This window comes from Macaca fascicularis, chromosome 12 (assembly GCF_037993035.2).
Source record: "Macaca fascicularis isolate 582-1 chromosome 12, T2T-MFA8v1.1".
Lineage (NCBI taxonomy): Eukaryota > Metazoa > Chordata > Mammalia > Primates > Cercopithecidae > Macaca > Macaca fascicularis.
The window spans coordinates 21,681,651-21,708,277 of record NC_088386.1 but is presented as its reverse complement, the minus strand read 5'-3'; the positions used below and the strand labels follow the sequence as shown (position 1 = coordinate 21,708,277).

General features: G+C 41.5%; 1 protein-coding gene across 1 annotated transcript in view; it reads left to right on the top strand.

Annotated features, from left to right (window-relative positions):
* Window positions 1-655: 655 nt before the first annotated feature.
* The window catches only part of MCM6 (minichromosome maintenance complex component 6), a 37,421-nt gene continuing 11,449 nt past the window's right edge, over window positions 656-26,627 (top strand). The window contains exons 1-13 of the mRNA XM_045367015.2: window positions 656-840; window positions 4,274-4,420; window positions 6,671-6,781; window positions 8,187-8,436; window positions 10,363-10,528; window positions 10,817-10,962; window positions 11,915-12,065; window positions 15,002-15,143; window positions 18,230-18,371; window positions 19,960-20,067; window positions 21,084-21,239; window positions 25,066-25,194; window positions 26,403-26,564. Coding sequence (XP_045222950.2) covers window positions 734-840; window positions 4,274-4,420; window positions 6,671-6,781; window positions 8,187-8,436; window positions 10,363-10,528; window positions 10,817-10,962; window positions 11,915-12,065; window positions 15,002-15,143; window positions 18,230-18,371; window positions 19,960-20,067; window positions 21,084-21,239; window positions 25,066-25,194; window positions 26,403-26,564 — 1,917 coding nt within the window. The 5' untranslated portion in view covers window positions 656-733. The remainder of the gene's footprint in view (window positions 841-4,273; window positions 4,421-6,670; window positions 6,782-8,186; window positions 8,437-10,362; window positions 10,529-10,816; window positions 10,963-11,914; window positions 12,066-15,001; window positions 15,144-18,229; window positions 18,372-19,959; window positions 20,068-21,083; window positions 21,240-25,065; window positions 25,195-26,402; window positions 26,565-26,627) is intronic.

Genomic DNA, 26,627 nt, shown 5'->3' with positions numbered 1-26,627 from the left:
GCCCGGCTACTTTTTGTATTTTCAGGAGAGACGGGGTTTCTCCAAGTTGGCCAGGCTGGTCTCGAACTGCTGACCTCAGGTGATCCACCCGCCTCGGCCTCCCAAAGTGCTGGGATTACAGGCGTGAGCCACCGCACCCGGCCACTGTCAAATATTTCGCTGATTTTCCTCGGTCAGCACCACCACAATAATTGTGCCACCTTACCCAGGCAAGGTTTGGACATCTCTTTGACCCTTTTACAGGGTTTTATACTGTGGTTTCCATTATTTCCTCCAACTAGACAGTAGAAGCGGGAGATGTGAATCTTCCCCTTTTTCCTCTTCCATAGAGTCTTACTCCGATCGTTCAATTAGTATCAGTGGAATGATTTAAAAAACATTTGAAAAACCACTCGGACAAAACCCTCAGATTCGAACTTGTTCCAGTAGCCAAAAATACCCGCGGCCACGGCTACACTGCGCAGGCGCAAAGGCAGATGGGCTTTCTCCAGCGGGGCTTTGCATTTGGCGCGAAATCCCTTTCCGTGGGCGGGGGCTCTTGGAGAAGCGCCGTTCATTGGTCAGGTTTGGCGCGAAATCTCCGGCTCCTGTGTCACGATTCGTCCCGGCCGTGCCGATCGGAAGAGGGGGCGGGGCGGAAGCGGCGGCGGCGCGCGCAAAGCTGCAGCGTCTGGAAAGAAGCGACTTGTGGCGGTCGAGCGTGGCGTAGGCGAATCCTCGGCGCTGGGCAAATATGGACCTCGCGGCGGCAGCGGAGCCGGGCGCCGGCAGCCAGCACCTGGAGGTCCGCGATGAGGTGGCCGAGAAGTGCCAGAAACTGTTCCTGGACTTCTTGGAGGAGTAAGTCGATGAGCGCCCGGGGCCTCGCCCGCCTCCGGAGCCCGCGGTGTCTGGGCCAGGAGGTGCCGTGTGGCCGGTGGGTGTTCCGGAACCTGGGGGTCGCGCGTCCGGGAAGTGTTGCCCCGCCCGCCCCCCAACTTTAGGCTGCGAGCCCAGCGGCCGCGAGGAGCCTAGAACAGGCTGGGTTTTTCTGGACGAAAACCCATATCGAGCCCTAAGACGCTCGTGCCCAGTGCTTTGCTTCTGTCACTTGATGCTCACCACCCCGCGAGCCTGGTATTTGCACAGTTCCCGGTGACCGGCGCGGAAACCTGGGCTCGCTGAGTATAGTAACTGGGCCGCTGGGTGCGGCCGGGTTGAGGGGGAGGCCGAAGTGCCATTGAATCCCGGCGGAGCCCTGCTGGGCCACACAGCCGGTAGCCTGGTGCTGGGGGTGGGCAGGGCCCGGGCCACCCTCGCCGCCTGTGCTGATGAAAGTTTCTGCGTGAACTGTGGTTTGAAAGCTACTGGGGTGCGGAGCCGTGCCCTGTAGAGTAACTACCATTTCCCTTCTTCTGGGTCCCTTGCTCCCCTTTCCCTCTGGCCTTCCTTTCCTTTCTCCACTGCCCCTCTTTTTTTCTGTGCCTCTGGGCTCCTGGCCTCATAGCCCCGCCTCCTCCCTGGCTTGCCTTACCTACCCACCGGTTATTTTTCCTAGAGTAGATACACCACGGCCTCCAGGATGAAGGGTCAACAGTTTGGAATGGCTTGTGAAAAAAGCTTATGAAGTTCTTTTTATTGTCGTAAAATATACATCACAAAGTTGACCATTGTAGGCATTTTAAGTGTACAGTCCAGTGACATTAAGTTCGTTCACCTCGTTATGCAGCCGTCACCACCCTCCATCTCCAAACTCTTTTTTTTTTTTTTTTTTGAGACGGAATTATTAGCCCTTGTTCCCAGGCTGGAGTGCAGTGTCACCATCTCAGCTCACCGCAACCTCCGCCTCCCGGATTCAAGCGATTCTCCTGCCTCAGCCTCAAGAGTAGCTGGGATTACAGGCATGCGCCACCACGCCCGGCTCATTTTGTATTTTAGTAGAGATGGGGTTTCCCCATGTTGATCAGGCTGCTCTTGAACTCCCGACCTCAGGGGATCCGCCCGGTTGGGCCTCCCAAAGTGCTGGGATTACAGGCGTGAGCCACCGCACCCGGCTCCAAACTTCTTTCATCTTCCAAACTGACACTCTGTGCCCATTAAATACGAACTCTCTTCCGTTACCCTCTCCCTCAACCACCGTTACCCTCTCCCTCAACCACCGTCACCCACCACTCTGCTTCCTTTCATTATGAGTTTGACCACTATAGGTACCTCATATAAGTGGAATCATAATAGTATTTGTCGTTTTGTGTTTGGCTTGTGTAGCATAATGTCTACAAGGTTCCTCTGCGAGGTACCATGTGTCAGAATTTCCTTACTTTTTAAGGCTAAATAACATTGCCTCTACAGATTGAGTATCCCTTTTCTGAAATGCTTGGGACCAGAAGAGTTTGGGATCTTGGATTTTTTTTTTCAGATTTGGAGTATTTACATTATACTTAACCAGTTGCATCCCTAATTTGAAATGCTCCAGTGAAAATCATGTCAGCACTCAAAAAGTTTCAGATTTTGGACCATTTCATGTTTTACATTTTCAGATGAGGCTGCTCAACCTGCATATGTACTGCATTTTGCTTGTCCATTCAGTGGACGCAGGTTCATTCCACCTTTTGGCTATTGTGAATAATGTTTCCATCTTATGAAATTTTGGTATACTTAAAACCATAATTTAATTTCCATTTTGCTACCTATGGCAATGTTATTGTCTGCCTGATAGTTCCTCCTTCAAAGCCCAGCTAAAAACTCACCTTTGTGATACCTTGTACACCTTTTTGAGAGGCACTAATCCTTTCTTCCTTAGGCTCCCAGGGTGCCATTTGTTTTTCATTGTCTCCGGCAGTGTAACACCTTTACCTCTCAGCCACTTAGTGTGGAATTCAGATTCCATCCTCAACCCCACCTACCCACCATATCACATTACAAAGGTTCTTCAATAAATGTTTCATTTCAACAAATAATCTAAGTGCCTTGACTTTGCAGCTAGATGATAATGATGAGACAAATAATCTCTATACTTTGTTTAAAGAAGTGCCAACTCCCTGTCACAAAATAAACTTTAATTCACCATTGCTTGTGGAATAAAGTTCAAATTCTTCACCAGTCCTCTTTCCTGTTTGTCTTCCAAAACCACCCCAGTCATCATCCACACTTCTCCCCTACCTTCTCTGACTTAATCATATACTTGCAAACATCTGTAGTCAGTCACTCCACCACCTGTTTTTATTCGAAATTTTTAACTCTTTCAGAAGCTGAATTCCAGTACCACCTTTTATATGTATGACTCTTGTACATGTTCTGTTAGGCAGATTTAGTTTCTATTATCCTAGCACATTTCTTGTTCTCATTAACAGGAACATATTTCATGTCTGTCTTCGTTGTTTACATATCTAACTCCCTAGACACAAAGTGGTAGTTAACCCTAGGGCAGGAACAACACTGCCATTTTCAGCCTCAGATGCCTCTGTCATAGGGCTTTGCACGTAGTTGTTTAACAAATATTTTAAGTCAGAACATGCTGTATTTGAGTTGTCAGAACATGCTGTATTTGGAGGAGAAATTGATTTTTTCTTAAAGCAAATCTGCATATTATGTTTAAAAGAACAGAAAATAAATTTGTATGATATCCTGCTTGGGCTTTAGAAGCAAAAATACCAACAGCTTTATTTAGTGTGCATGTTTCAATTTTCCTGAAGTCTTGGACAGTGAAACACCTCATTTCCGTGTATTCTTCTATTCTGCTTCTTAAATCCCTGACTAATCTGTCAGCTTGCAAATTACCTACAGAAATGGAATCATTGGGTTCTCGACTGAATTTCTTGATTTAACATTTTCCAATCTTAATTATACATGACAATAATAAGAGTTAGTAGTTGTTTTGTTGTTTTTTTGTTGTTAGCAGTTAAGCCTCACAGTCATGGTGGAAGGCAAGGAGGAGCAAGTAAGTGGATGGCATCAGGCAAAGAGAGCTTGTGCAGAGGAACTCCTCTTTTTAAAACCATGAGATCTCGTCATACTTACTATCAGAGAACAGCAGGGGAAAGACTTGTCCCCATGATTCAATTACCTCCCACCAGGTCCCTCCCACAACATGTGGAAATTCAAGATGAGATTTGGGTGGGGACACAGCCAAACCATATCAGAAGGGACAAGTAACTTGCCCCAAGTTACAGAACTGCCAAACATGGGCCCATCTGAGCCTAGTTGTTGGACTTTAACCAGTATTCTGAATTATCAATCATTCAGGTTCTTTGTACTGCCTGTGTCCTTAATCTAGTTGACTCGCATGTACCTGCAGGTTTCAGAGCAGCGATGGAGAAGTTAAATACCTGCAATTAGCAGAGGAACTGATTCGTCCTGAGAGAAACACATTGGTTGTGAGTTTTGTGGACCTGGAACAATTTAACCAGCAACTTTCTACCACCATTCAAGAGGAGTTCTATAGGTATGGACATATTAATCTTCTTTACTTTGAATAGGGGTTGAAATCTGGGAAGCCAGCTCTTCCTGGACTGTAAGTGTTCACTTGGTAGCAGAAGGGCAGCAGTTATTTCCCTCTGAGAAGAGGCGCTTTGATACTGCCAGTGGTCATTTTAGTACTGCTCTGAACTTCATGTAGGCCTTTGTAGAGCCGACCTTTTTTTTTTTTTTTTTAAACGGAGTCTTGTTCTCTCACGCCCAGGCTGGAGTGCAGTGGCGCGATCTTGCTCACCGTAACCTCTGCCTCCCTGGTTCTAGCAATTCTTCTGCCTCAGCCTCCCTAGTGGCTGGGATTATAGGCGCCCGCCATCACGCCCGGCTAATTTTTTACATTTTTTAGTAGAGATGGGGTGTCACCATGTTGGTCAGGCTGGTCTCGAACTCCTGACCTCAGGTGATCCACCCGCCTTGGCCTCCCAAAGTGCTGGGATTACAGGCGTGAGCCACCGTGCCCAGCCAGAGCTGAACTTTTTTTTCAAATACAAATGTTGAAAATCTTTGCTTTCTGTATAGTTTTCCCAAGAGGAAAACTGTACTTTTGTGTCATTCCACTGATCCTTTTTCCCCACAGGAATAGGTGTTTGTGTGCGTCCTGTTCTTGTACTGGGGTTATCTTTACAGCATTGATGTTGTTGTACTTCTTGTTCCCTTAAAGTTTAATTTTGTTTCTGCTTATAAAAGTAGTAGGTATATATTGTAGAAAATAGAGAAAAGTAAGGATAATTAAATTGCTTATACACTTGTAATCTACCACCATCATTAGCAGGTCTGCTACAAGAGTTCCAGGAGCCTTCTAAGTCTACAAGTACAGAGTTTTGTAAGGATCTTCTGTCACATTTTGATGTCTTTCTGTGTGTACTGTGTATGAAACTACTCAAATTCACATAAAATTTCTTAAAATCATACTAATAGCTCCAATTGTGGTTTTTTGGTAGAAATACTATGGTTAGACATTATATTTAATATAAGGCTTTTATTGTATTTTGAATTGTTATACACAGCAAGAAACATCTTTGCACACAAGACTTTGTATTAGGATTAAATGAATGTGACAATCAGAAATAGAATCAAGTTAAAATAAATTGTGGACAGTTGTGAAAGATAAATGAAAACTCAGGGATAAGGATCATTTCTTGGTAGATTGGGAGATGGAGGATTTGTCTGTGTTTCTAGTCATAGCTGATGATCAAGATTAATTGGAGGGGTAAGTAAGCAACAGGGTTTATTGTGAAAGCATGCAGCAGAAGTTATTGCACTGACAAATGAGGGAGAGGTAGAAAATCAAGCCTGCTGGTAGAAGCAGCTGTGCCATGCCTCATGCACAAACCAGGCAGCAGTTCTCTTTCCCGAGAGTAGCACCTTTTTTAGAGGACTTTCAGACCCCACTTTTTAAACAAAGTAAGCTGTAGTAGCTATTAGAAACTTATATAAAAAGGACATGCATACTTCACTCTCACCAGTCAAATGGAGCATTTTTGCCAATTTGTTCTCACATTAGTACACAAATACTTCTCCTGTCCTCATCCATTTCTTATCAAACCAGCCAGATATGGTGGCTCACACCTGTAATCCCAACACTTTGGGAGGCTGAGGTGGACAGATCACTTGAGCCCAGGAGTTTGAGACCAGCCTGGACAACATGGTGAAATCTCATTTCTACGGAAAAAACCCACAAAAATTAGCTGGGCATGGTGGTGCATGCCTGTAGTGCCAGCTACTCAGCAGGCTGAGATGAGAGGATCACCTGAGCCTAGGGAAACTGAGGCTGCAGTGAGCTGTGATCGTGCCACTGCACTTCAGTCTGGGTGACAGAGTGAGACCCTGTCTCAGAATGAAACCAAATAAATAGACTGACTTGACACCTGATTTACTAAGTCATAAACAGCCCACAGAAAATTCACAGTTTTGAGCATATTGACAAGATGATTGTTCAGCTAGTCATGTTGGACAGAGGAATGGCTAACAGTGTGGGTGCTATATGATTATTTAAAGATAATCAGATATGGTGTGACATTTTGTATTTAGTGTTTCAGTGGGATAGGAATTGAAAGAGGGTCCTAAACCCAGACTAGATAATAGAAGTGTCATGCACAGTTAAGTTCTGAGGCTTAGTTGTAACCGATGAAATTCCTTAATCTCGACTGTTGGTAGATATGTAAAGGGAAGGAGGACTTGGTAAACCTCTAAGGTATCAGTTGACTTTTTTGTTTTTCAGAGTTTACCCTTACCTGTGTCGGGCCTTGAAAACATTCGTCAAAGACCGTAAAGAGATCCCTCTTGCCAAGGATTTTTATGTTGCATTCCAAGACCTGCCTACCAGACACAAGTAAGAAACCCTTCTCTGGAAAAAAATGAATTTACCAGATGGTATAGGTACCACTTAGCTGACAGTCAGAAAATTTGAGAGGTTGCCTTGATCTGTTATTAGCTCACTATTTAACATTATACAAATCACTTTTACCTCCCCGAGCCTCAGTTTCCTTATCTGTGAAGTCTTTTGGCTTAGGTTTTCTACCTAAATCATGCAAAAAGTAGGTTTGTTGCTGTAAAAATTACTTTTTCATAATTGGTAATCACAATAATTATAAAACGAGTACTTACAACATTGATGCTGTTATACCAGGAGGAAAAAATAGTGGTTTGTATTCAGATTTTGTAGAAGGTTGACTTTTATAGGAGTTATACCCAGTTATCCAGAAAGTTTAGTGTTAGAGTGATGTATTTTCCTATGGAGATGGGATTAGATGTAAATGAAGTGAAGCAAAGTCTTAGGATTACCACATTTTAGGGTGCCTTTTAGGGAAATCTGGGAGAAAATTGATCAAGGGAGAAAATATGAAATTCTAGAAATTCCTGAATCTCTGGAAATTTTTGTCAGTTTAAATACATAATTTTCAAACACCCCTTTGGCAGTTATTTTAAGAATAAATTTACTGGATAAAATTGAAGTGATATTTTGGGCAGTTAAACTACTGAAATTACTTTATAAAATTACCATTATTTCACATAAAATGGGTTTGTAAAGGAAGTGTTTCTGAACTTTCAGTACAAAATTTTTTCTCAGGATTATTGTGTAACATCCTTTTTTTAAGAAATTGCAGGTAAGCAAAAAAGTATTTGCATATAAAACAAAAACAGGATCATTCTGGGTTTTTTTTTTTTTTTTTCTTTTTCTCCCCCGAGACAGAGCCTTGCTCTATCACCTGGGCCGGAGTGCAGTGGCGCAGTCTTGGGCTCACTACAACTTCCACCTCCCGGGTTCAAGCAGTTCTCCTGCCTCAGCGCCTCCAAGTAGCTGGGATTACAGGTGCTCGCCACTGTGCCCAGCTAGTTTTTGTATTTTTAGTAGAGATAGGGTTTCACCATGTTGGCCAGGATGGTCTCGATCTCTTGACCTCATGATCTGCCCGCCTCAATCTACCAAAGTGCTGGGATTACAGGTGTGAGCCACCGCGCCCAGCCCGTTCTGTTTTGTAATTTTAATTTTCTTTTTTTTGGCATCCTTTAATTTATATTTATTCATTTATATATATGTTCTGGATGCATATACATCATATAATTTAGGAATGGGCACATTGACTAAATTATTCTTACAGGAGAGTCCAAAGAATACCTTGTCTCTTAAATTTTTTTTTAAAAAATAAATTATCTTTGAATGCCCTCTCACTAAAATGGAAAGATTCTTAGTTAGGAGATGAATGTTTACTAATGGGACATTTGTCTTTAAACAGGATTCGAGAGCTCACCTCATCCAGAATTGGTTTGCTCACTCGCATCAGTGGGCAGGTGGTGCGGACTCACCCAGTTCACCCAGAGCTTGTGAGCGGAACTTTTCTGTGCTTGGACTGTCAGACAGTGATCAGGGATGTAGAACAGCAGTTCAAATACACACAGCCAAACATCTGCCGAAATCCAGTTTGTGCCAACAGGAGGAGATTCTTGCTGGATACAAATAAATCAAGATTTGTTGATTTTCAAAAGGTATTAAACATCTGTGTAGATCAGAGTCCGTCAATGATAATAATTCACTTCTAGACCCTTGCAATAACTTCTATTTAGATCATGTTCAATTCAATTTTTATATAAGTTAAGCATCATCAAAATGACTACAAATTTAAGCCCAAAACTCTTCATGTAAATTGTAATTGTTAGTATATACATCTGTTTTAACTTTTAATAACTTGGAAGTTCCTTAAGACTGACAAAATGTATTTGTCAAAGAATAAATGGTAACTAGGTGGTGGTGGTTATTATAAACTGGAGTTAAGAAAACTTTGAAGAAATAGCAACTTATTAGTGTAAGATTTCCATTTGGTGCATAGAAAGGAAAGCGTGAATAAGACAGGCTAGCTTGGAAGCAATGAGGATTATCATGATTGAAGTAAAGGAGCCAAGTTGGAGATCATCTGAGAGATGATGTGATGTGAGACCTGGAGGTACTTGGATCCCTAAATCTTAGGCTGAGAAGTTTGAGCCTATCTTAATAAGCAGTGGGAATATACTGGGAAGGTAGTTTATGTGTGTGTGTTTTTTTGTTTGTTCGTTTGTTTGTTTTGTTTTTTTTTGAGACAAAGTCGCACTCTGTCACCCAGGCTGGAGTGCAGTGGCGTGATCTCCACTCACTGCAAGCTCTGCCTCCCAGGTTCAGGCCATTCTCCTGCCTCAGCCTCTCGAGTAGTTGGGACTACAGACGCCCGCCGCCACACCCGGCTGATTTTTTTATATTTTTAGTAGAGAGGGGGTTTCACCATGTTAACCCAGGATGGTCTCGATCTCTTGACTTCGTGATCTGCCCGCCTTGGCCTCCCAAAGTGCTGGGATTACAGGCGTGAGCCACCGTGCCTGTGTGTGTGGTTTTTTTTGTTTTTTTGTTTTTTTTTTTAAGGAAACTGAGTAAGTCCGTGATGGGTTTAACAGAGGGTAATAGGCAATTTCAGTTACCTGGGCAAGAAGTGATGGATGGCAGTCGCAAGAGGTGATGGATGGCAGAATGAAGGGGACTCAAATTTCAGCAGGTCTTAATTTTTTGGGACATACAAAAAGGAAAGAAAAGTTGAAACTGCTTAAGTATGGAATAATTATCAGATGAATTTAATATTGCTTATATTGCTCTGATAATCATTCTCCTTATTTAGCTTTCTTACATTAACCTGGTAGCTTATAAATAAGATGCACATATTCTGCCAAGAGCTTTGGGTAGGAGATACCTTATCTTATAAAGTATGAGTCAGATTGGGTCTTAGTTTCGGGGAAGAAAACAATTGTATAAAGGACACTTGACAATCAAGACATTTGAAGACGGACTAGATAATAGAAGATGTGTAATTTTATGGGATTAAATATTGTTTAATTATCTTGGTTGTGTTAATGGTATTGTAACAGAGGATTGTCTTTATTCTTAGAGATGAATGCTAAAATATTTAGGTGTGAAGTTTCTTGATGTTTACAACTTTGTTCAAATATATAGTAAAAAAGAAAAAACATGTATCTGTAAATAATGTTAGCAGTTGTGTTGAAGTGGAGGGTATTAAAAGGTATATTTGAAATTTTCCATAAAATTATCTTAAAGCTTAGAAGAAGATGGAACATATAACATATTTAGAGTCATTTTGAACAAAGAGAAAAAAAAACTTTTTAAATGAGAGTAAAAGAAGTTTTTTTTTTTTTTCCTCTGCTGCTTGAATCAGCATGAAGTTTTTAAATAGATGTAATCTTTTGCCAAATTGAACTATTTGACTAAAAGGAGTTTTAGAGTAGATAATTTTTAGGATGAATGTTGATAACATGTGAAAGTCTGCTAATGGGTCAGATAGTTTAGAATATGTCAGTATTTGTGGTATTTAATTTAGATTGTATGGCATCTGAAAGGGATTGCTTCTCATTCTTGGCTGTTTGTCTTTATTACAGGTTCGTATTCAAGAGACCCAAGCTGAGCTTCCTCGAGGGAGTATCCCCCGCAGTTTAGAAGTTATTTTGAGGGCTGAAGCTGTGGAATCAGCTCAAGCTGGTGACAAGTGTGACTTTACAGGGACACTGATTGTTGTGCCTGACGTCTCCAAGCTTAGCACACCAGGTCAGTAATCTGTGGCTCAAATTTAACAAATTCTCAGTTACCTAAACTGCAGAGTATCTAACTTCCCACATCTACATTGTCTTCTTTTTGGCTGCCAATCAGAAGCTGAGCAAGGAACTGTGATGAGAATAAAAAGAAACTGGTTTTGCCACAAATGGTGCTATTCTGAAAGTATTCAAGGCTTAAGTGAAGTCTTTGGATTTACAGCTTTCACTTATTTGAGCAATTTTAAAGCTATTCAGCACCTTTAATATTTAAGTTGTGAAACAGCCTATCATTCTGTTTCAGGAGCACGTGCAGAAACTAATTCCCGTGTCAGTGGTGTTGATGGATATGAGACAGAAGGCATTCGAGGACTCCGGGCCCTTGGTGTTAGGGACCTTTCTTACAGGCTGGTCTTTCTTGCCTGCTGTGTTGCGCCAACCAACCCAAGGGTAAGTCATTTTGGGGTTTTTGTTTGTTTTTGAAACAGTCTCTCTGTCACCCAGGCTAGAGTGCAGTGGCAAAGTCATGGCTCACTGTAGCCTCCACTTCCTGGGCTCAAGTGATCCTACCATCTCAACCCCCTGAGTAGCTGGGATTATAGGTATGAATCACTGCACCCAGCTAATTAAAAAATTTTTTTTAGAGATGAGGTCTTGCTCTGTTGGCCAGGCAGGCCAACAGTGAGTCTTAGTAGAGTGACAGCTTAAGAAACACCTACCCTGAGGCTGCCACAAAGTGATAGGATTCTGAAACATCTGGGTTATCTCATCAATGTTAAGAGCAGGGGATGGGGTTAAGATTTGATGAGTTTTAAAACCAAATCTTTTGACATATGTCTTTCTGATCTTGAAAAAAACAGTCTTATTTGATGTCTTACATAAGAGCTAAATGCTTTTAAGAACAGTGGTACAAATTATCCATGCTGTTTTTTGTTTTAAGTTTCACACCTCTGTTAAGCTTTTGGAGGAAATATAAATAAAAAGATTTAGTAATCTGGGAAGTAAATTTCTGAGAATGATGAACCCCTGGCAGTATTGTTCAGTTAACTCATAAATGGGAGTTTGGAAAATAGTTCAGTATTGGAAAAAGGGAGTGAACATAATCTCTTATTTTATTTGCATCTTTATATCAGTGATTAACATTCTGCTATGGCTTATCTCTTGAGCATTCAGGTAGCTTTTTTTCTATTTAATTCACTGGAGAAATGACACACCCTTAAGTGTCTTTGTTAACTGAGGGCTTACTAGTCTGGGGAGTTGTTTTTGGTTTTTTGTTGTTGTTGTTAAACCTTTACAGTCAGTAAATTGTGAGGTTGACTTCCCATGCAATGAAGTTTCTTCTCCTTTATGCTCTTTTGACTGCTTCTATACTAATAATTCTTCCTTTGTTCTCTACCCTTAGTTTGGGGGAAAAGAGCTCAGAGATGAGGAACAGACAGCCGAGAGCATTAAGAACCAAATGACTGTGAAAGAATGGGAGAAAGTGTTTGAGATGAGTCAAGATAAAAATCTATACCACAATCTTTGTACCAGCCTGTTCCCTACTATACATGGTAAGAATTCCATCCATTTATACCATAAACTTGAAATCAAAATAATGATTATAAACAGCCACAAGTGATTTCTTAAAGCACATAAATCAGACCATGAAAGTTTTTAGGCTGGGCGCGGTGGCTCAAGCCTGTAATCCCAGCACTTTGGGAGGCCGAGACGGGCGGATCACGAGGTCAGGAGATCGAGACCATCCTGGCTAACACAGTGAAACCCCGTCTCTACTAAAAATACAAAAACTTAGTCGGGCGAGGTGGCTGGCGCCTGTAGTCCCAGCTACTCGGGAGGCTGAGGCAGGAGAATGGCATGAACCTGGGAGGCGGAGCTTGCAGTGAGCTGAGATCCAGCCACTGCACTCCAGCCTGGGTGACAGAGCGAGACTCCGTCTCAAAAAAAAAAAAAAAAAGAAAGTTTTTAGTGGGTCTAAAAGAGGTCATTTACAAAAGGACAGGTACATGGTTTCACTTATATGAGGTACCTGTAATGTGCAAATTCATAGAGATAAGGTAGGATAGAGATTATCAGTGACTTGGAGAATGGGAGAAATTAGTTATTTAATGGATAAAGTTGCTATTTGGGATGATGACAAAGTTCTGGAAAGGGATAGTGGTGACAGTTATACAACATAATGTACTTAGTGCCACTGAACTATAGATTGAAAAATGGTTAAAATGATAGGTTTTATTATGTATTTTTATCTTTTTTTTTTTTTTTAAGGAAAAAAAGTTATTTCGTCATCTTATTTCCTGGCCTTATGACGAAATGCACTTAAAGTTTCAATATGCTAGACTAGTCTCCTGGCCTTTTTGTGGTTGTAGTCTCCTGGTCTTGTTATTGTTGTTTTGTGTATGTGCACACGTGTGTGTATGTGTGTGTGTTTTAGAGAGACACTTTTGCTAGAGAGCCCTCCTGGGCTAAAGCAATCTTCCTACCTCCAGCCTCCCCCGTAGCTGGGATTACAGGTGTAGGTCACCACACTTGGCTCTTGTTTGTCTTTTTATTTACCAAGATGGAATGTTTATGATTGGTTACTTGTTTTGTCTATACCTTTGGCAGTTTCACATTTTCCTGACTCTTGGTTGCTAGCTGTGTTTTGAAGGCTATAACTAACATTTTGTGCCTGATGCTTTATCTTTGAACTCTTCCATCCTTGTCTTCTATACTCAATTGGGATTGTGGTAGGAACTCATTAACTTTTTTTTAATCTTTTTTAAATTTTATTTGTTTTTTTTTTTGTTTTTTTGTTTTTTTTTTTGAGACAGAGTCTCGCTCTGTCGCCCAGGCTGGAGTGTAGTGGTGTGATCTCGGCTCACTGCAACCTCTGCCTCCCAGCTTCAAGCGATTCTCCTGCCTCAGCCTCACGAGTAACTGGGATTGCAGGCATGCCCCACAACGCCCGGCTAATTTTTGTATTTTTAGTAGAGGTGGGGTTTCGCCATGTTGGCCAGGCTGGTCTCGAACTCCCTCCTGACCTCAAGTGATCCATCCACCTTGGCCTCCCAAAGTGCTGGGATTATAGGCATGAGCCACTGCATCCGGCCCTTTTTTTCTATCTAAATATAAGTCAAAGAAGTTTTGTTTGTGGAATGGGTTTTTTGTTTTCTACCTCTTTTGTTTTCTTTTGTTTTGTTTTGTTTTGTTTTGTAGGGTCTCACTGTCGCCCAGGCTGGAGTGCAGTGACAGCGAACACAGCCTACTACAGCCTCAACCTCCTGGGCTTAAACGGTTCTCCACCATAGCCCCCAAATTAGCTGGGACTACAGGTGCCTGCCACCGTGCCCAGCTAATTTAAAAAAAAAATTTTTTAGAGATGGGATTTCACCATGTTGCCTGGGCTGGTCTCAAACCTCTGGGCTCAAGCAATCCTCCCGCCTTGGCCTTCCAAAGTGCTCGAATTACAGGCATAAGCCACCACACCCAGCCTAATTTTCTACTTCAAGGAATGCCTTGTGTAAATTTGCATAGCACTTTGTCGATGGAGTTCACAGAGTAGATAATTCCACAGAAAAATGTTTAATAGCACAGTGTGCTATTAAGAAAATTGTTTTTTGGCCGGGCGCGGTGGCTCAAGCCTGTAATCCCAGCACTTTGGGAGGCCGAGACGGGCGGATCACGAGGTCAGGAGATCGAGACCATCCTGGCTAACACAGTGAAACCCCATCTCTACTAAAAAATACAAAAAACTAGCCGGGCGAGGTGGTGGGCACCTGTAGTCCCAGCTACTCGGGAGGCTGAGGCAGGAGAATGGCGTAAACCCGGGAGGCGGAGCTTGCAGTGAGCTGAGATCCGGCCACTGCACTCCAGCCCAGGCGGCAGAGACTCCGTCTCAAAAAAAAAAAAAAAAAAAAATCGTTTTTAAGAAACAATTTTTTTTTTTTAAGAAAATTGTTTTTCCTTCTTACTGGATTTATGAACTAAGCAGCTGTAAATTGCATTCAGCGTCTTATTTAATCCACATGAATTCAGTTAACATACATTTATTCAGTACTGGTCACTGTAGGTGATAGAAAAGTGTTATGAACCATTTCCTCAAACTCTTGACAGAACTATAAGAACTGGCATTAAAAAGGACTAGCAAATGTGGTAGGCTGTGGTGGACATAGTTCATTTATCAGGAGAGATCGTTGAGGGCTAAGGCATTGGGTAAGGTTTTGTGTAGGAGGTAGGACTCGGACAAGTAAAGGCTCTGGCCTTTAGGATAGTGAGCACTGGCACAGTGACATCTGTGGTGTAGGAGAAGACATTAGAACAGTGGTTTAGGTGACTAAGTCCACAGAGCAAGAACCAAGATCAGAAACCAGGTATTATTACTCCAGTTTTATGCTTTGCTTTAGCTGACTCTACCTTTTGGTTGGTAAACATGCCTTTACTGTTTCCTCTGAAAGTGTTTAACTTCATGTTGAAAAATTAGTTTTTCATCTATAGCTTTTCATTTCAGGCAATGATGAAGTAAAACGGGGTGTCCTGCTGATGCTCTTTGGTGGCGTTCCAAAGACAACAGGAGAAGGGACCTCTCTTCGAGGGGACATAAATGTTTGCATTGTTGGTGACCCAAGTACAGCTAAGAGCCAATTTCTCAAGTAAGCATTTGCCTGATATAGTATAGCAGGAAAAAGTGTACATAGTTCCCAGGCTGGCTGTGCTACCAAGAATACAGTCACCATGGCCTTACTAGGAGTGTAAATTATGACTGTGTTAAATATATAATTCTCATAAAGATATGGCAACATTTTACAATTTTTTAGAATAGGGAAAAATTGCCTGCAATACCAATCTCACATTGAACTCTTTAGTCTTTGTATAATATCTTTGTACAAAAGTGTTTGAATATGTGAATTATGTATTTTCATTATTGTAAATCATATTATACATACTTGTAATTTTAATTTTCCCTAAACATTTTTTCCATGTTTCTTTTTGCATGGAAAAATCTCATGAGTTTCTCATTTTCACAGATGTCTTCTTTTGTTGGTATATTATAACTTACAAAATCATTTCCTTAGCCCTGTTAAATTTAACAGGATAGTTTATTATAACAATTATTGATATAGATGCAGTGAACATCATAATGTTATATACATTTTTTGTTTGTTTCCTCTGGGTATATTGCTAGATACAGGATTGTTGAGACTAAGAATACAAACATTTGTTAGGTTTTAAAATAGGATGTACTTTCTTTTTTTTTTTTTTTTTTTTTTTTTTGAGACGGAGTCTCGCTCTGCCGCCCAGGCTGGAGTGCAGTGGCCGGATCTCAGCTCACTGCAAGCTCCGCCTCCCGGGTTCATGCCATTCTCCTGCCTCAGCCTCCCGAGTAGCTAGGACTACAGGCGCCCGCCACCTCGCCCGGCTAGTTTTTTGTATTTTTTAGTAGAGACGGGGTTTCACCGTGTCAGCCAGGATGGTCTCGATCTCCTGACCTCGTGATCCGCCCGTCTCAGCCTCCCAAAGTGCTGGGATTACAGGCTTTAGCCACCGCGCCCGGCCTGGATGTACTTTCTAAAGGGAATGCTATGAGATGTTTTATGTTAACTTTGTCAGTGGGAACACTATTTTTGACTATTTTTAGAAGCTGTAATAAATACTTGGTTACTTTCAAACTTTTAAGAAACTTAGGGCCCAAAATAAAAGCAACCAGTTTCTGAGCACCTGCCATGTTCTCGGTGCTGTGTATGTGTTATGTCTTACTCTGGCAGCACCCAGACAGGCATGTGTATTATTCCCTTTTTTTCAGGGAGTCACAACCTCTCCAAGCCTTCAAGAAATTTGCCCACTCTCTTGTAGGTGAAAGGTGACACTGAGCCATGAATATTAAAATTCAGATACAGTTGGCGTTGCCTGCAAAACGTGTGTACTTCGTGCTACATCAAACTGCCTTTTCTTTATTTGTTTTGGAAATTTGTAACATAGTACCATTTTAGAATATTGAACGTTTTTAGTTGGTTTGGAGTATTATGAGTAAATATTTCTTTTGAACATATCACGAACTGAGTTTTAGATTTTAAGATAGTAGTCCTGTGTTACAAAGGATGTTTTTTTTCTTGTCATTCTCTCTCCCCCCGCCGCCCAAAAAAAAAAGATGTACTACAGTGTTGCCTCTGGTAACAGTATCATGTGGTATGTGACAGTCTTAGTGAATTCTGTAGCATTTTTTATGTATAAAATCTGTGTATAATGATAGTTGGAGTATCCAATCTGGCTGCCTTTTTTTCTTGCCTAATTGCCCTTGATTAGAGCCATCAGTATAACGTTGAATAGAAGTGGCAAGAGCAGACATCCGTGTCTTGTTCCTGATCATAGGGGCAAAACATTCAGCCTTTCACCTTTGAGTTTGATGTTATCTGTGGTTTTCATAGATGCCCTTTGTCAGGTTAAAGAAAAAGCCCTTTATTAGACTTAGGAAAATCTTCTCTATTCCTAGTTTGTTTGGTTTTTATAATGAAAGGTGTTGGATTTTGTCAGATACTTTTTCTACATCTGTTTTGGTGGTCATGTAGTTGTTTTATTAATTTAGCATATTGATTGATTTTCAGATGTTAAACCAATCTTGCATTTCTGGAATAAGCCCCATATCTAGTTTTGTTTTATTTTTAATTGCAAGACCTTCTGATAGTTGATTGTTGCTATTTATTACTATTAAAGGCTTTTAAAATTGATGTTTTAGCCAGGCGTGGTGGCTCACACCTGTAATCCCAGCACTTTGGGAGGCTGAAATGGGTGGATCACGAGGTCAGGAGATCAAGACCATCCTGGCTAACACAGTGAAACCCCATCTCTACTAAAAATACAAAAAAATTAGCCAGGTGTGGTGGCGGGTGCCTGTAGCCCCAGCTACTTGGGAGGCTGAGGCAGGAGAATGACATGAACCCGCAAGGCAGAGCTTGAAGTAAGCCAAGATTGCGCCACTGCACTCCAGCCTAGGGGACAGAGCAAGACTCCGTCTAAATAAATAAATAAATACAATTTTAAAATAAATAAATAAAATTGATGTTTTAGGCTAGAGTGGTAGCTCACGTCTATAATCCCAGCACTTCGGGAGGCCGAAGTAGGCGGATCACCTGAGGTCGGGAGTTCGAGACCAGCCTGGCCAACATGGTGAAACCCCATCTCTACTAAAAATACAAAAATTAGCCAGGCGTAGTGGCGCACACCTGTAATCCCAGCAACTCGGGAGGCTGAGGCAGGAGAATCGCTTGAACCCAGATAGCAAGGTTGCAGTGAGCTGAGATCGCACCACTGCACTCCAGCCTTGGCGACAGAGCAAGACTCTGTCTCAATTAAAAAAAAAAATTGATATTTTTATCAGGTATTAACTCTGAAAATACAAAAATTAGCCAGGCGTGATGGCGCATGCCTGTAATCCCAGCTACTTGGGAGGCTGAGGCATGAGAATCACTTGAATCTGGGAGGTGGAGGTTGCAGTTAGCTGAGATCGTGACACTGCACTCGTTTGGTGACAGAGCAAGACTCTGTCCCAAAAAAAAAAAAGAAGAAAAGCCGAAGGAGATGAGCCTTCCCATTTAGTCTGTGCATGTGTCTTTATGAATTGCTTAAGCTTAATGCCACTCTCAGATGTTCTTTCAGCGATTTAAACTCTTCCGCTGGTTTTCCTGGGAAGGGTGCTGTATAGTGACGTATTAATGAGTCTTTGTATGATAACCTTGAACAGGCACGTGGAGGAGTTCAGCCCTAGAGCTGTCTACACCAGTGGCAAAGCGTCCAGTGCTGCTGGCTTAACAGCAGCTGTTGTGAGAGATGAAGAATCTCATGAGTTTGTCATTGAGGCTGGAGCTTTGATGTTGGCTGATAATGTAAGAACATTTTACACTCTTCAGTATAAAGTCAGAATACCCCTACCCTATCAGTAAAGGCCTATAAGTTACTGTTAAAAAGATGTCCTTAAAAATAGCATTCTCAGCTGGGTGCGGTGGCTCACGCCTATAGTCCCAGTACTTTGGGAGGCCGAGGTGGATCACCTGAGGTCAGGAGTTTGAGACCAGCCTGGCCAACATGACGAAACCCCATGTTCTCTACTAAAAACACAAAAATTAGCCGGGCATGGTGGCGGGTGCCTGTGGTCCCAGTTACTCAAGAGGCTGAGGTGGGAGGATCACTGAGCCCGGGAGGTGGAGGCTTCAGTGAGCCGAGATTGCGCCACTGTACTCCAGCCTGGGCGACAGAGCGAGACTGTCTCAAAAAACACAAAACAGAAAACCCCAACATTCTTTAGTAAATAATTCATAGTTTTCTTCATCTAGAATTTGAAATTGTGATAATTGATCAGCATGTCCTGAGCATGTGTGTTTGCTATGACTAGTTTAGATCAGTAGATGTGTACAAGTTGTAGGTATAAAATCAATCCTGGAGTTGACACAAGGTTTTGATGTTGAGTGAAAGTACAATAAGTGTATATTTTTACTTATGCTCTTAGTTTTAAGTCAATTGTATGATTCTTTGTAGCTTTAGGATCTGTTGAATTATCTTCCTTAGAAAAGGGAGTTAAGAATCTTCACTTACCTATCTTCTACTAGTTTGGAGAATAGAAGAGTCCCTGCGGTAGCAGACTTAGTGAGTTTACTTGTAATTTTCCATCTGAAAGACTGTTGTTTTTTCGAGATGAAGTCTTGCCCAGGCTGGAGTGCAGTGGTGCAATCTTGGCTTACTGCAACCTCTGTCTCATGGGTTCAAGCAATTCACCTGCCTCAGCCTCCCGAGTAGCTGGGATTACAGGTGTACGCCACCATACCTGGCTAATTTTTGTATTTTCAGTAAAAACGGGGTTTCCCCATGTTGGCCAGGCTGGTCTCGAACTCCTGACCTCATGATCCGCCCACCTCAGCCTTCCAAAGTGCTGGGATTACAGGCGTGAGCCACCACACCTGGCCATTGTGGTTTTTTTAAGAGACAGGGTCTCACTCTGTCACCCAACTTGGAGTACAGTGGCAATCATAGCTCACTGTAACCTCAAATGCCTGGCCTTAATTAAGCATTCTTCCTGCCTCGGCCTCCCAAAGTGCTGGGATTATAGGTGTGAGCCATGCATCCAGCTTGAAAGACAGCTTCTAGCCGGGCACGGTGGCTCAAGCCTGTAATCCCAGCACTTTGGGAGGCTGAGACGGGCGGATCACAAGGTCAGGAGATCGAGACCATCCTGGCTAACACGGTGAAACCCCGTCTCTACTAAAAAATACAAAAAACTAGCCGGGTGAGGTGGCGGGCGCCTGTGGTCCCAGCTACTCCGGGGGCTGAGGCAGGAGAATGGCGTAAACCCGGGAGGCGGAGCTTGCAGTGAGCTGAGATCCGGCCCCTGCACTCCAGCCTGGGCGACAGAGCCAGACTCAGTCTCAAAAAAAAAAAAAAAGAAAGACAGCTTCTTAGGCTTGATTTGTTTGGTTACAGGGTGTGTGTTGTATTGATGAATTTGATAAGATGGACGTGCGGGATCAAGTTGCTATTCATGAAGCTATGGAACAGCAGACCATATCCATCACTAAAGCAGGAGTGAAGGTATGTGTATCTACTTCTGTTCTACTGCATTGTCTATAGCCTTGTTGATTAATGTAGTACTAGAGAAGTTCACCTGGATAAAATTCATTACTTCAACTTGTAATGCTGTTCATTAAAATGGAAAATACAGCCCTGAGAATTATTTATTCAAACTATAAATGTTGTTTAGAGTACTGTGTAAATGTATTGCTGTGATAGTAGAGGAAAATGTCCATGAACAAAGCTTCATTTTCTTTGACGAAGCATGCTCCAATTATAACAAAAATAACCAAAGGTCAACAGATGGATTATATATATGTATATAATTATTTATATTAACAGATAATTTAAGTGAAAATAAGTATGATAGTATAACCAATACTAGGGAGACTCTAAACTTTAAAAGCCGCAGATTCAAGTAGATTGTAAGCAGCACACAACTGTAAATCGAGAAGACAACTCTTTCCCTGCAACTCCCGGCAACAGTAGCTGCTTCGTAGTATCCAATGGATAAAAAGGAACTTCAGGAGGAAGAAAAATAGGGATCTATGGAGTTCGTGCCCCTTTTAGGAATATTTTGTACATAAATAAGCATAATACCAACAGTTTCATTCCTGCTGGTTTAACTTCATAATTTTATTTTGGCAATCTTTTACCAGAACATAATAGATCAACTTTGGTTTTTTTATTACTTTCCCATATTCAATTGTATATACCACAGCTTGGTTCTTTAGACTTCTGTTGAGTGACATTTAGTTCGTTTTCAGTGTTTTGTATTACAAACAAAGTTGTAGTAAGCATCCTTGAACACAGCATCCTCTTATATTTGGCTATAAGAGAAATTTCTAACAAATTGATGTCTTCAACGGTGTACACATCACACCACCAAAATCACATAGGAGTTCCTGTTTATGTGAAAAAGGGTATCATTATTTTGGTTTACGTTTAGTTAATTATGGGTGAGATTGAACATTTTGTTACATATTTATTGGCTGATGTCTATTTAAACCTGTTAAGATTCTTTCTTTTGTGGTCAGGCTACTCTGAACGCCCGGACGTCCATTTTGGCAGCAGCAAACCCAATCAGTGGACACTATGACAGATCAAAATCATTGAAACAGAATATAAATTTGTCAGCTCCCATCATGTCCCGATTCGATCTCTTCTTTATCCTTGTGGATGAATGTAATGAGGTAACCCCATGAGCTTCCTTTTTTATTTCCAGTTTGAGTAATCGAGTGAGACAAGGCTGGAAGATATACTGCTCCACAGCTGGTGCATGTGTGTGCCCCAGCCTTTGATTTCCCTCAGGGTGGCACAGGATCGGGCAAAGGGTTTAGTAAGCAACTCAAAATAAAGTCATTTGAATTGTCGCTTCCACTTAATTGTGTTAAAGAATATTAAGTTTTCAGGTTTTGTTACTATTTCTCAAAAGGAAACAAGTTACAGTTAACTTCCAACCACACTTTTTTTTTTTTTTTTTTTTAAACAGCCTCTCACTGGAGACTGGGCTGGAGTGCAGTGGCACAGTCTTGGCCTACTGCAACCTCCACCTCCCAGGTTCAAGTGATTTTTGAGTCACAGCCTCCCAAGTAGCTGGGATTACAGGCATGTAACACCACGCCTGGCTAATTTTTATATTTTTAGTACAGACAGGGTCTCACCATGTTGGTCAGGCGGGTCTTGAACTCCTGGCCTCCAGTGATCCACACCTACCTCAGCCTCCCAAAGTGTTGGGATTATAGGTGTGAGCCACTGTGCTGGGCCCCAACCAAACTCTTAAGATTTTTATATGATTTTTTGTTTTGTTGATTGAGCTTTTATTTTATTTTTCAGTCACCTTGAAAAAACTGGGATGCCAAAGAAATTTCTTCTTTTTTGTTAAATCATGAGTCATTTATCTTCGTATTTTTTCCTATCAAGTTGCTGAATGTATTTTACCTTCTTTTCTTACTTTTAAGATTGAGTGAAAAAATGTAGATTTACTTGGATTCTGATACGTTAGTTTAATTATTAGAGTTATTTGTACTTAAATATTTAACAATGCACCTCAGATACCCACAGAACTATAAAATGACAGTTTGTAGGAACTAATATTTTAGGCCGTACTTTTTAAATCACTGAGCAAGGAGGTTCTACATTTTATTGGGTACAATGCACAACTCTTTATTACAGTGGAACTTTAAATATTATCTAAATAAACACAACCTTCCATTTTGTGTTTGGAGGGCTTGGATTTTTATTTATTTGTTTTTTAAAGACGAAGTCTTACTCTGTCACCCAGGCAGTGCCACAACCCTAGCTCATTGCAACCTCAATCTCCTGGGTTCCAGTGATCCTCCTGTCTCGGCCTCCCAAGTAGCTGAGACTACAGGTGTGTACTACCACGCCTGGTTAATTTTTTCATCTTTTTGTAGCAACAGCAGCAAGTTCAAGACCCGTGTTGGTCTTGAACTCTTGGCCTCAAACTACCTTACCACCTCAGCCTCCTGAGTAGCCAAGATTATAGGCCTGCAGCATCACACCTGGTTTGGTTTGGTTTGGTTCAGTTTTTTTCCCTTCACAATACAGAGACATATTTAATCACCAGATAATTGAGTTGTCTGATTTTCATACATGATTCATTAAAGTAGCTTTAGTAGCAGATCAAGTTATAAACCTTTAAAACATTCGAGATTTTTTAAAAGCTGTTTTGTTTAGTTTTGTTTTGTTTCGGGACAGAGTCTTGCTCTGTTGCCCAGGCTGGAGTGCAGTGGCACGATCTTGGCTCACTGCAACCTCCGTCTCCTGGGTTCGAGTGATTCTTCTGCCTCAGCCTCCCAGGTAGCTGGGATTACAGGCATGTGCCACCACGCCCGGCTAATTTTGTGTATTTTTACTAGAGACGGGTTTTCACCATGTTGGCCAGGCTGGTCTCGAACGCCCACCTCAGTCTCCCAAAGTGTTGGGATTACAGGCGTGAGCCACCACGCCCGGCTTGTTTTGTTTTTGAGACAGTCCTACTCTTTCCTGCAGTGGTGCAATCGCGGCTCACTGCAACCTCAACCTCCTGGGCTAACGCAGCCCTCCCACCTCAGCCTCCCAAGTAGCTGGGGCTACACGTGTGCACCATTGTGCCCGGCTAACTTTTGAATTTTTTGTAGAAACAGGATTTTGCCATGTTGCCCAGGCTGGCCTCTAACTCCTGAGCTCAACCAGTCCACCCACCTCAGCTTCTCAAAGTGTTGGGATTATAGGCATGTGCCACTGTACCTGGCCAAAAAGCCTTTTTTCTTTTTCTTTTCTTTTCTTTCTACCTTTCTTTTCTTTTCTTTTTTCTTTTCTTTCTTTTCTTTTCTTTTCCTTCCTTCCTTTCTTTCTTTCTCTCTCTCTCTTTCTTTCTTTTCTTTCTTTCTTTTTTTTGAGATGGAGTCTCACTCTGTTAACCAGTCTGGAGTGCAGTGTTGCAGTCTCAGTCCACTACAACCTCCGCCTCTCAGGTTCAAGTAATTCTCCTGCCTCAGCCTCCTGAGTAGCTGGGATCACAGGTGTGCACCACCATGCCCAGCTAATTTGTGTATTTTTAGTAGAGACGGGGTTTCACTATGTTGGCCAGGCTGGTCTCGAACTCCTGACCTCAGGTGATCCCCCTGCCTCGGCCTCCCAAAGTACTGAGATTACAGGCGTGAGCCACTGCACCCAGCCTGTTTTATTTTATTTATTTATTTTGAGACAGGGTCTGGCTCTGTTGCCCAGGCCAGAGTGCAGTGGCGTGATCTCAGTTCACTGCAACCTCTGCCTCCTGGGCTCAAGCCACCCTCCCACCTAAGCCTCCTGAGCAGCTACAGGTGTAGGCCACCATGCCCAGCTAAGTTTTGTATTTTTTGTAGAGACAGAGTTTTGCCGTGTTGCCCAGTCTGGTCTTGAACTCCTGAGCTCAAGCTGTCCACCAGCCTTGGCCTCTCAAAGTACTAGGATTACAGGCATGAGCCACTGTATTCCGCCCAAACCACTTTGTAGTTAGAAATAATTTCAAACTTACAGAAAAGTTGCAAGAAATGGAATAGTGCATAGAACACCCATATACCCTTTACCTGATTCACATATTAACATTACCCTGTTTGCTTTATTACTTACTGTCTCTATATATCTGCACACTTTTTCCCTGAACCATTTCAGACCAAGTTGCATATTTTGGGGTCTTTTTTTTTTTTTTCCAATATTCTGGGATGAATATCTTCAAAATTTAGTGGCTAAGAGCAGTCTCTGAAGCTAGACTATTCAAATACTGGTTCCACTACTTAACTGTGACCTTGGATAAATTACTTAACCTTCTAGGCCTCAATTTGCCCATGTATAAAATGGGGATAATATCATTTACCTAATAAGGTTTTTGTGAGGATTGCGTAAGTTAATTCTTCTAAGACCTGCTTAAGACAACAGTGCTCATACACTGAGGGCCCTATAAATGTTAGTTCTGCTATTTTTGTTGTTTTGTTTTTGAGACAATGCTTGCTGTGTTGCCCAGGACGGAGTGCAGTGGTACAATCATGGCTTCACTAACTGCACCTTCAACCTCCTGGGCTCAAGTGATCCTCCTGCCTCAGCCACCTGAGTAGCTGGGATTACACATGTGCACTACCATGCCCAGCTAATTTTTTTGTTTTTTATTTTTTGTAGAGACAGGGAGGGTCTCACGTTGTTTACCAGACTGGTCTCAAACTTTTGGCCTCAAGCTCTCCTCTCACATCAGTCTCCCAAGGTGTTGGGATTACAAGTGTGAGCCACTGTGCTTTACCCTACTGTTTTTAAAGGCATTCCTTCAGGTATAGTTTTAGAGTAGGGCAATGGTATACATTTAAAAGTTTGATTTTAAATCCAACTGTTCCCAAACTTTCATCAGAAACTTGGTACCCATTAATACTTCTGTAAGTGGCATCTTAGAGCTTGTTTTTGGCTATAAATCATTTCTTATTGCCTGGGATAGTCTGGAGAAGATATTGCTGTGACTATCAAAGTAATTTTCTTGTTTTGAATTAGGTTACAGATTATGCCATTGCCAGGCGCATAGTAGATTTGCATTCAAGAATTGAGGAATCAATTGATCGAGTCTATTCCCTCGATGATATCAGAAGATACCTTCTCTTTGCAAGACAGTTTAAACCCAAGGTAACCTACCCTTTTGTACTGGGATATGGTATAATGGGTATATTGAAGTGGAATTTAAATAAGTGTATTATATGGAAATTAACTGAACCTGTCATCTACTTTAGTTCCTAAATTTTACAACTTTTTTTTTTTTCCTAGAACAGCAATTTGTTTTTTCAGAGAGGGCTGAGAAAGGGAACAGAAAATTCTGAATAATTCCATTATTCGTTTGGTGGTAATAAGATTTTTATGGCGGAAGAGTTTTGGATAGCTGGATAATCTAGAACATTCTTTTATTTCAAACATTACTAAGAACCTTAAAATTGTTTATGTGCCTAAATCAATAGTTGAATTTTTCTTTGAAGGAAACATTGGATTCCTCTAGGCCATTATGATAAATACAAATTACTGACAGTGATTGATGTATTGTATTGGACTGACTCCATCCTGGACCCAGGATTCTTACCTGGACATAAACCCCCAAATGCTTGGCATTTTCCCAAAATAGGGTATGAAAAGGAAAAAAAAATTTCATTCTGGTTGAGATTTTTACACTGTTGGCCAGCTTGACTTCTGGAAGGTGTTACTAGGTATTGATCATTTATCATCTTGACTTGATTATTCATGAGATTGTGGTTGGCTGTCACTGTCCCAGAAGAAATTTAATCATTTAAGGGTTATGGGTGATTCTTGTTTAAAAAAGAGCATCTGTTCTCCATGACTGCATACTGATATACTGATCCCTGTGTAACCTTGGCATGCTTCCTTAATATGCTGAATTCTTTGCTCTGAAAAGCTGAGTATCCTTTAGATATAAAGTTTATTGAAACAGCTTTTTTTTCCTCCAAAGACAGCATGAGTTAATTAATTGAGCCTCAAATACTGAGCATTAATTTGTTTAATGAGCATTGACATCCTGAGGTGTAAAAGACATTACGTCTTGTTCCATTGCTTCAGCTTGTTAAGCAGCTTTTAGAAATGGTCATTTGCTTAAATACTAAGCTTTTTTTTTCATGTTCATAAAATTAGTAACATGGAATTCACAAACCTGCTTATTATTAGTCTCTTTTGAAAGACATTACAATAGTAATTTATTGTCACTGGCTTCTCCAAGTTTCAACCCTCTCAGTTCCCTAAATGTTTCCACCTGAAAGGCTCTTAAACTCACGTTTACCGTAGCTCTCATCAAATAGAAATGTTTCTCTAACTTGAATGATGATCTGAAACAGATTTCCAAAGAGTCAGAGGACTTCATTGTGGAACAATATAAACATCTCCGCCAGAGAGATGGTTCTGGAGTGACCAAGTCTTCATGGAGGATTACAGTGCGACAGCTTGAGAGCATGATTCGTCTCTCTGAAGCTATGGCTCGAATGCACTGCTGTGATGAGGTATCAGAGTCACTTTGATATGATGAGAGCAGAGATAAACAGATTTGTTGCCTTGTAGGCATG